Raw genomic sequence first — 9754 nt, 5'->3', positions numbered from 1 at the left:
ACTATGGGAAGAGCGCCTGCGCTTGCGGGGGGGGGGGAGTGGGGTTTCAAAGGTTGCCCCCCACAGCGCTTGCGCAAAAGGCAAACGGGGCAGGTGGGGCTTGTGAGGGAAAATGCGCATGTGGAAACACCCACGGCGAACCACAGCACTGGAACCGGGTGAAAAGCCAGCAAAAATGTCAACATGAAGAGGAAATAATGAGACGAATCCAAAGGTGGGCCTAGGAACAGATGCTGGACCATATAAACATAGAAGGGGCCTCGGGCTCATTTTCCTTCCCACTTGCGTTACAGGTGAGAACACCAAGGTTAAGGAAGTGAAAATGATCTGCCTAGTCACTGGGGGTATAATAGGGCCAGGGCCTGAACCACCTCCAGACCCCAAAACGAATCTTCCCAACACATCACACTGAAACCCAGGCTCCTGACCACCAGCCTTTAATATGAAAAATAGAGTGCTCTGTTTAAAAATAAAAGACAATTTAGGCTGATAAGACAAGTGAATGGGAAAAGGTGTCCAGCTCCAACCAACCAATCAACAAACGTTCCCCGAGGCCGGGGCTCTGTATTTTTCCATGGGGTATTTCCAGTGTTGGGGCTTAGCCCAGGAAGGACGAGCCGGGGGTCCTGGTCACCATGGCCTGGTGTTTCGGTTCTCATACAGGCATCGAATGAACTTTGCGTTGACCATGGGCTCCCCCAGTCTCCAGAATGGGACTGGGGGTTGCTGGGCCTGTGAAGTGGAGGACCCAGGTCCCTCCCCATCTGGCTTCCCTGACACAACCTGCAGCCCCCTGTTGGCACACCTGTTAAGGTGGGATGGAGAGATTTAAGTATTATGAGGATGGTCATGTGAGGAATTGGAGGGGTGAATCCTTGGATACATTAAGAAGAATTAAGGGATTATTTGGAAGACAAAAAAATGTTAGGTGGGGCAGTGAGGACAGCAGCCTATATTATTTTATGTGAGGTTCAGGACAAAGCTCAGAAAGTGGGAAAAGGAGACAAGGAGGTACATATTCAGGGATGGTGTGAGGATGCAAGCCAGACCTCACCTACTCTCTGTTTCCTGTCCCCTCTTCCTCTGTTCTTGGTTGCCTGTAGAAATAGGGTGTGTGTGTGTGTGTTTGTTCGTGTGCTGAAAGGGAATGGGTATGATGTATATGGCTTAGGACTGTGGGGTGAGGATAAAAAAGAATGTTAACAGCTTAAAGGGCTTTATAAATTCTATAAGTTAATGCCTGTGCATTCTAGGGATTCACCAGTGGAAGATCTCCAGATCCCAAAGGCAGGTAGATTCTGGACTGCAACAATAGTAAGATTCAGAACTAGAAGGGCTTTAAAAGCCAAATAATCTAAGTGCCTTATTTTACAGGTGAGGAAACTTGGGCCTAGGGAAGTGACTCATCTAAATGAAACTTATTTGAGAACATATAGTGACAGCAGTAGGGATACTTTGATTTCAAATCTAGTGCTCATTCCACGGTTACCATGAGACTTGGAGAAAATCATATGACGGTCTAGAAAACGGGTCCCTTGATTCCTAGACCAAGTTTCTCATAATGCCTCATACATACCTGTTTTGGGGGCTGAGACTGGCTCCCCATATCGACTGTAGCTGCAATTCTGGGCCATCAATCCTGGGGTTGCTTCCCTGTAGAAGAAATGGGCTATGGGGGAGGTAACAGAAAAGGGACTGGAGGATGGAAAAATGGAGTGGGTAGCAATGGAAACTGAGAGAAGGCATGGAAAGGAAGAAAAGGGAAACCAAAAGAAGGGAAAAGCTAGCAATGATCACATCTGAGATTGTGGAAGTTTTATGTTGTAACTTCTTAGACTATACTTATGGGAATGTTGAAATGAAAAGGGCATTGAAAAGGGTGAAATATAGGACATCTTGGAATGGGAAAAAGGCAAGGGGTGGAAAATGGGGAGGGAGACTGTGGATAGAATACTAAGAGATTCCCAAATCACAGATATATGAAAGATATCCAAGGAGTCTGTGTGGTGACAAGCCTGGACATGGAAATGACTAATGATATATGTGGGGTGAGGTTATCAGAAAAGACATCAAGTGATTGCATGAGGGAAAAGATGTAATCCAAGAATATTAAAGATGGAGGGAAGGGAAAGAAATCCTAGATACTCAAAGGGAAACTCAGAGGAGTCACCCTATGGAAGATCTACAGATCGTGACAATAGGATTCCAGGTGAAGAGATCCTAAAGTCCCAAGGGCAAGAGACGGTAGAATAAATGAGGCTGAGACATCTTTGCCTTTGTTTTGTTTTCTTTTTCCCATTGAAAAATGTCCATTAGAAAACACACAAAAGGATCCACACTTTATTGAGACAACACCAGAGCTGGGGAGGATCCTGCTCCCCAGTGATTAGGGACACATTGTAATCTACCACACAGAGGATATAAGAAAGGGGAGGGTTATATTCCCCTTCTAGGGTATATATTATACCCTGAAGGCCTGGGAACAGAGGGAGGTTCCTAGCTCAGTAGAAGGAAAGAAAGGAAAGCTAGAGGATAACCAGGTTAGGTGAGGAGAGGACACAGGTTGGGAAAGGAATAGTATATATACTCATCTCAAGACAATCTGACAGAATAGACATACACCATCAGCTAACTAGTTAGGTGGGAGATATGGAAGAGGAGATATTAGGATCTGGTAGATCTTTGAGACCCAGGTTTATTTCTTTGCATATGAGTGAATAGAAGTGACCCCCAAGAAAGATCCTCTCAGAGGATGCTGTTAAAGTGGTAGTAGTGGTCATTTCCCTGTGGGAATCCCAACAGGGGCATAACTCAGATTTCAGAATAGGTCCTATACAAAGATAAGCACTGAGAAGCCCTGATATCCTAGAACCCCCATCTCCCTCTCTCCACACTACTTTATGGGATTCAAGAGCTTTGCAATGTTGTGTGGATGCCTTTGGGAAGAAGGTTAATTTTTGAAGGACCTAAAAAATGGGCCACAAGGGAGTATGACTCCTTGGGGTGGGAATGGAGAAAGGTAGGGAGTCTGGAGGCACAAGGAATGGAATAATACTGATCCAAGGGGAGATACAAATCTGGTGAATACTGCACAGGAAATAGGGGAACTAGGCCAACTATATCTGTTTCTAGGACGAGAAACCTTCAAGGATATGGTAAAGGAAGGCTAGTTCTACTGGGTTATTCTAGAGTACATGCCTGGTATCTATAAAGTGAGTTTTAAAAACTATATTGATTATTTTATTATGATTTATTTCCATTGTAACTCATGTAATTTTATGTATTTGGGTAATTAAAAAAATTCTGAGAAGGGGTTCATAGATGCCACCAGACTGCCAGAGAGAGGGTTCCATGTCACAAAAACAGTTGGTTAGGAACCTGTTCTAGAGGCTGGCAAGATCCTAGGTAAGGTTCAGTGAATTAATTAGTTAATCTAGTAGAGCCTTCATCTATTGGTTAGGAAAAGTGTCCAGAATTCAACTAGATAAGAAGAAAAAGGGGTTACTCTTGGGATAATAAAATAGGGATGGGAATAGGATATTTGTTAGTCTGCTGCTGGATTAACCTAGCAAGAGTTAAAGAGACTTGATTCTAGGTTTTAGGGCTCCATTGTAGATGGAATCAGGTGGTCTTAAATGGGGAAGGATAAATATCAATATCTGTTATTTTCAGGGCGGGTAAGGGAACTGTGGAAGATATGGAAGACAGGATGAAGGGAGAGGAAATGAGAGAAGAGAGAAACGGAGAATCAGAAATAAGACAGCCAAGGATAGAAATTAAAGAGATACCCCCCTCCCCTACCTATAGGCAATTACCGTTATTGTGTAAGGGGTAGTAGAGTAGAATGGGTGCCATTTTCTACCCAATGTCATAAGTCAAGACCCAAATTCATAAATCAAGATTCTAAAATATGTACTATTTAGTGCTTTTCTACAAAAACAAATCTCAAGTAATCTATTTACCTCTCTTTGCTCTTATGATTTTTTTAAACCCTTATTTTCCATCTTAGAATCAATACTGTGCATTGGCTCCAAGGCAGAAGAGTGGTAAGGGCTAGGCAATGGGGGTCTAGTGACTTGCACAGTCACACAGGAAGCGTCTGAAGCCAGATGTGAATCCTGGACCTCCCATCTCTGGGCCTGGCTCTCAATCCACTGAGCCACCCAGCTGCCCCCTACTCTTTATGATTTTAAAACTGTTTGCTTTTGAGAATGCATATTTTACATTCTCTTCCCTTTTCCCACCAAAGCCAAACTAACCCTGGGATCCATGATGTCTTTTCTACTTCTTCCTCTCCTCCAATACATAGCCAACACTCTCCACCCTCTTCTGTAGGCTTCCAGGTTGCGGTTGCCCCTTTTGATTCTAATATATTAACATCTCCTTTGACAGTCTGAAATCTTTCCAATTCTACTCCCATGCTAAGTTCCCATTACCTGGTTCGCCTACGTTGGGCTGGACTGCCTCCAGGGTCAGTTGCAAGCAGGAGACGGGCAGTAGGGTGCGGGGGACAGAGTCGAAGAGACCGTAGCAGCTCTTGCTCTGGCACAAAGGGACGGAGGGGACCCCGATCTGGAGAATTGCCCAGGCTGCTGGACCGTGGGGGTGGTCGGGCTGGGGGTATAGCACGTCGGGGGGCCCTGTTCAAAGGCCATGGAGGCTCTACAGCCACCTTTAGAACTAATAAGCAGAGAAAGAAAACAAGATAGGGAGAGCAAGAAAGACAACCAAATGGAGAAAAGAGACAGTATGTAATGCTGAAGAGAAGAGACAGGGAACTATCAGAACCTTGATGGGGACTGATATTCCTCTTTTGTCTTTAACTCCTCATCCCAACCCTTGCCCTCACCCTGGCCCCTCTTACATTCTCGATCACTAGAAGAATACGGTTTGATCTCTCCTTCTGCTTTTTTAGGGAGCAGTTTTCTGGCTGGAGCTGGAGAGAGAGGGGATATAGGCAGAGTGAGCACTAAAGGACAGATTTTTCTCAACAGCTCCCCACTTCCCTTCACTGGAAAAAAAAATTAAACTACTTCCCAATTACTATTTGGATATCAAAGTGTTGAGTCAACCTATACCCCTAAAATCAGCTTCACGAAGTAGTTACAAACTTATAGGGATACCCAATACTGGAATAGTTTGGGGACAATAGAAGGGAGTATTCCAAGCAAGGAGTTGGGGAGATAAACTGGAAAGAATTTGGGAAGATGCAGGAAGGTCATAGCCACTGGAGAAGAAGGGTGGAGCTTCTTACTGGTCAGAGGGTGGTGTCAGGTACCCTTGAGAATCTGGGACAGTAGTATGGTCATGGCTGGGCAGTTAGGACCCTTGGTCCCTCTAGATGAGATGGACAAAGTCCATGGTTAATCAGGAGTTACTCTGAAAGGGGTTAGGGAGGTCAGAGAACAACCTCTCTGTTTGGCAACAGGTGAGGAAGAGATTTAAGTTCTATTTAAGGAGAAAGATGCAAAGCAAAGACTACAAATTAAAGGACCAGGAGCACACACAAAAAGGAGCAGGAGAAAAGGAAAGTCACAATCCAATGACCACAGATTGGCCTCACCTCTCTGCATGCTCTCTGTCCCTCTCACCTGAAGGAAGTCAACTCACATTATTTGCCGAAAATCACTTTCAATCTTTTATTGACTTTACTACCTCTTCAGCTGATAATTTATGCCTCTGTGAATATTACTGGCTTCTGATGTTGACATGATCATTAGCTTTGTTGACTTTCACTCTCTTATACAATCCGCAGCCTACAGACCCGAAAGAGCTAGAGGGGGAAAGCCTTAGAAACCAAAGTTGTCACTACCTCATATCCACTGAGGTAAGTATGAGCCAGTCAAAAAGCAAACTGAAAAACTGAGCAATCTGGCTGGAAAAGGTTTCCAGCTAGTCTCTGCCAAGTTGCTTCATTGTAAGAGTTGTTTTAATTTTCACAAATTCTGAGGGCACTAAAAAAAATGTATTCCAAATGAAGATGGAAAAGAAATTAACATCGTTGACTCCTCATACCTCAAAGAAATCCAAAAGGCTTCTAAGAAATCTGCTCAAAGAATACTGCCCTCAAGTACTACATACCATCAATAATCAAGCCAGAATGTTTAGTTAAAAATCATGCCTGAAACAGAATTTGTCACATTTCCAGATATCAAGAGTAAGTCTCTAAATGACTCCTGGAATATTAAATAGCTTTCCCCCTCCCCCCCCATTCCTATCCCATCATAGCTGCCTCTTAAATGATGTTTAACTTCTAAACTACAGTTCAAATTTACCATTGGGTGTGTTATCGACCAAGGCAGCACGAGAGCATCGAGTCGCCCTCAGAGAGGAAGCAGGGGACCCTGTGGGGAAGGAAGTGGGGGTTCCCTTAGTCAAGGGGGACCTACCAACCTACCCACTACCCCAACTCTGGGACTAGGAAGGGAGAGAAAGACTCACGGTGCTGGTGGGCGAAAAAGCCTTCAAAGATCACAAAGTTGTTCACCTGCATATTGGAATGGGAAAAATTAAGTGATTTATTCAGTCACTCCAAAACATAAATGGAGTACTCCCTATTGTAGAACCTGTACTAGAAACTATAGAGAAGAAAAAATGATAGCAAGCATTTATATAGTGCTCACAAGGTGCCTGGTATGATGCTCAGCATGCTAAGCACTTTACAAATATTATTTCAGATCTTCACAACAATCTTGGGTGGTATGTGCTATGATCTCCATTTACAGTTGAGGAAACAGGCAACGTGGTTAAATGACTTGCACAAGATCATAAAGCAAGTAAGGGTCCCAGGCCAATGTGAATTCAGTTCTAGAAGACAAGAACTGTATATAATGGAGGACTCAGATTCTTATTCTCAAGTAATAATTAATAATGATGAGAAAGGACATCACACATGATAAATTTAAGACAATTTATAAAGTACAAGATCAACCACAGGTTATATAATCGAGAAACATGACAAAGAGACAATTAAGGTATTATAGATATAAGACATAATGGAGTAGATTGAGCTTTTAAACATTACTCGGAGGAGAGGACTCTGTACAGTGGGAGGACATTCTGATGGTGGGGAATAGCATATATAAAGGCAAGGATGAGAAAAGATGAAGTAACGTTTGGATAACAAGATGAATTTGCAGCAGAGGAGCCCAGATGGGGGTGGGGGGTGCAAAATACATGAGAGTTAAGATGGACAGAGTGCTAAAGTGGAAGCTTAGTACAGTGCCTAGCACATAGGAGGAGCTTAATAAACATTTATTGACTGACTGGAAGAGTCTTAGAGATGATTATAGATAATACCTAATATAGATGAGGAAATTTCTGATAATCCCCAACAAATAATAAACATGGCTCTTTATTCTCATCTGTTCTAGAGTCACATTTCTCAGGGTTTCTAACCTGTGGTACTGTGGTCTCCAGGTTGTAGTGTTTATTTAAGAATCGCAACAGCTTCTCTGAGGGCCGATCAATAGCTAGTTGATGTGGTTCAACCCTTTCCTTCTACAGGATAAAAAGAAGTTCAGAAGACAGTACAGAACTGGAAAGAAGAAATTTCTAGGGAGATGGGGGGGGGGTCACAGGAGCATTTGGGAGTTCAGGAGGAGACAGGTGGTCTTGGAGACAGAGACAACGGCCTAATATATGATTTGGAAGCACTTTAAAATTAAAAACTTGTTGGTACTCATACCTCTAACATATACTGAAAAAGTTTCAGCCCGTGGCCATGGCGTTGCAGTGATTCGTGGATATAAAAATCCAGTATGCAAAGTGGCTCTACCTCATTATGAGCCCCACGATCATCCTGATGGTAGAGGTTGATATGAGGTGAGAAAAGAGGAATACGGGGCCTAGGCATCTCTGCTTCATATCCCCACCCATCCCTATTCCCCCAAGCATCCCGCCCTATAACTCACCAGTACAAATAGTTTCTTATATCCAACTTTGAGAAAGCCAATAATAGCTCCTTTTCCAGCCCTGTGGGAAGGGGAGAGAGTGGGAGAACTCATAGCTTATCATGGAAAGGGAAAAGAGAAACAAGAGGAAAAAGAAAGGGAAAGAAGGAAAAGGAAGATTATGTAGCTACAAGGTATTAGTAAAGAGAAAGAAAAGAGACATAATTGGACAGCATACTGGAGTCCAGCACTCACGGGCGGGCTGAGGTGTCCTTGAGCACATACATAACATGTCGGTTACTCTGCATTCTGGAAGCACTGGTGATGGGACCAGTAAGATGCTGCGCCTGGTAAAGTGGAAGAATTTATAACTTTTTTTTAACCCTTATCTTCCACTTTAGAATTAATACTGTGTATTGGTTCCAAGGCAGAAGAGTGTTAAGGGCTAGGCAATAGGGGTTAAGTGACTTGCCCAGGGTCACACAGCTAGGAAGTGTCCAAGGCCATATTTGAACCTAGGACTTCCTGTCTGTAGGCCTGGCTTTCAATCCACTAAGGTACCCAGCTATCACCTAAGAATGTCCTTAAGATCTCCCTTCCCTCCCTTAAGTTCATTCAAAGCCTCAGGCCACCCTGAGATAGGGTCCATAGGCCCTCTTCCAGTTACCAGTCACGGATTTCTTCCCAATACCTTGGCTGATGCCTTTCCCAGTTCATCCACAATAGTCATGATTTGCTGCTGGAGATTAACACTGCAGAGAGAGGAGAAACAAGTCACTGAAATCAGCCTGCATGTCCAAGTAATGGTCCTGGGGAAGGGGGAGCTAACCTTAATTCCAGATCCAGGTTTTCTCCCTCAGGCACCTCTGCCTCAAGTCTCCTTCACTCCTGATTTTGCATCCTTCTCATAGACCTAAGTGAGTGACGGCCCTCCACACCCTCCCAGTCCTCACCCATCCCATATTCTGATGGAATTTGTGGGGAAGAGGATTAATGCCAAAGGGTTGAAAACCCCTGTATCGCCCAGGGTGATAGAAGAGGTGTGGTCAGAGGACATTCCCATCATGTGAAAGGGCTCACTTCACTTTGGAGCTGGGACCAAATAAAGGGCTAGACGATGAAAGGTCGCCGAACTACGCCTCGCCCTAATTCTACACCTTTGACCTGAGGGGGGAGGGGTCACAGGGAAAGGTAGGGGCAAATACGGGTGAGGAAAGGAGGAGCATGATCGGCAGATGAGGGGTGAGAGGTCACCGAGCCGAGGTTGTGGTTCCGGTTCGACGGGCCGGAGTACGCAGGTGTTGGTCCAGTACGGTAATCGGCTCCGGGAACAAGGTGTCCACATCGAACGGGAACTCCATGGCCCATTGTGCGGTTGGGCACGCCCCCGACCAGTACTTCCGACCTAAAGCCCCGCCTCTTCCGGATTTTGGCCGTCTCGCCAAAACTGGGCTGGAGTTGATACCCGCCTGCCCCACCTACACTCAACTTATTTCTCTCTCCCGCGTTGCAGCCACAGACCAAACCGCAGACCCGACGGTGATGGTGGTCCCGGTCCCCGTCCCGACTTCATCGTCCAGGACATCCTGTTATATCCACAAAGCTAATTGCTATAGCCAAGTGATCTCTTCTCTCTCACCCAAGGGACCTCATGGTTAACACTATTAATAAAAATCTTCCTTCTGGCCCCATATCTGGGTAACCAATTTAAGCAGACTCAGGCTGCCCCCAGTTCCACCCCAAAAAAGGTAATTAACCAATTATTCTTATAGAACCATATCCAGTCCCTAACTAACAAAAATCAGTTTCAGGATGAAATTTCATCTGGATCAATGATTTTATTAGCCTGGACAACCAGGGAT

The 9754-nt window shown here is 44.5% G+C and overlaps 1 protein-coding gene and 1 long non-coding RNA gene across 10 annotated transcripts; one reads left to right on the top strand and one right to left on the bottom strand.

Annotated features, from left to right (window-relative positions):
- The first annotated feature begins 92 nt into the window (after window positions 1-92).
- On the top strand, window positions 93-9585 carry LOC107651410 (uncharacterized). Its single transcript, XR_001628222.2, has 2 exons — window positions 93-293; window positions 5756-9585. It is a non-coding gene; the product is annotated as an uncharacterized LOC107651410 (long non-coding RNA).
- Window positions 422-9274, bottom strand: ATAT1 (alpha tubulin acetyltransferase 1). Of its 9 annotated transcripts, XM_001375504.4 has the most exons (13): window positions 9147-9274; window positions 8584-8644; window positions 8148-8239; window positions 7914-7974; window positions 7688-7801; window positions 7399-7500; window positions 6442-6487; window positions 6276-6344; window positions 4865-4936; window positions 4437-4680; window positions 1577-1653; window positions 1055-1097; window positions 422-805 (listed from the first exon to the last, which is right to left on the bottom strand). In XM_001375504.4, the coding sequence occupies exons 1-13, from the start codon at window positions 9251-9253 to the stop codon at window positions 631-633; spliced, it is 1263 nt and encodes a 420-aa protein (XP_001375541.1). In that variant the 5' UTR covers window positions 9254-9274; the 3' UTR covers window positions 422-630. The 9 variants fall into 9 exon arrangements, with proteins under 9 accessions (XP_001375541.1, XP_007483557.1, XP_016286430.1 ...); XM_007483495.3 differs by lacking the exon at window positions 1055-1097; XM_016430944.2 differs by lacking the exons at window positions 1055-1097; window positions 9147-9274 and adding an exon at window positions 8722-8860.
- Window positions 9586-9754: the final 169 nt, after the last annotated feature.

This window comes from Monodelphis domestica, chromosome 2 (genome assembly GCF_027887165.1).
Source record: "Monodelphis domestica isolate mMonDom1 chromosome 2, mMonDom1.pri, whole genome shotgun sequence".
Lineage (NCBI taxonomy): Eukaryota > Metazoa > Chordata > Mammalia > Didelphimorphia > Didelphidae > Monodelphis > Monodelphis domestica.
Note: the sequence above shows the minus strand (reverse complement) of the source record. Positions and strands in the feature narration are given on the sequence as shown.

Bases quoted from the DNA above. Each gene is read 5' to 3' on its own strand.
- ATAT1 (XM_007483495.3), bottom strand. From the start codon at position 9,253: ATGGAGTTCCCGTTCGATGTGGACACCTTGTTCCCGGAGCCGATTACC. The intron at 8,645-9,146 runs GTGACCTCTCAC...CTCTCTCTGCAG, and splicing joins GGAACCACAACCTCGGCTCG to TGTTAATCTCCAGCAGCAAA. The intron at 4,681-4,864 runs GTAAGAGGGGCC...TCTGCTTATTAG, and splicing joins TTCTTCTAGTGATCGAGAAT to TTCTAAAGGTGGCTGTAGAG.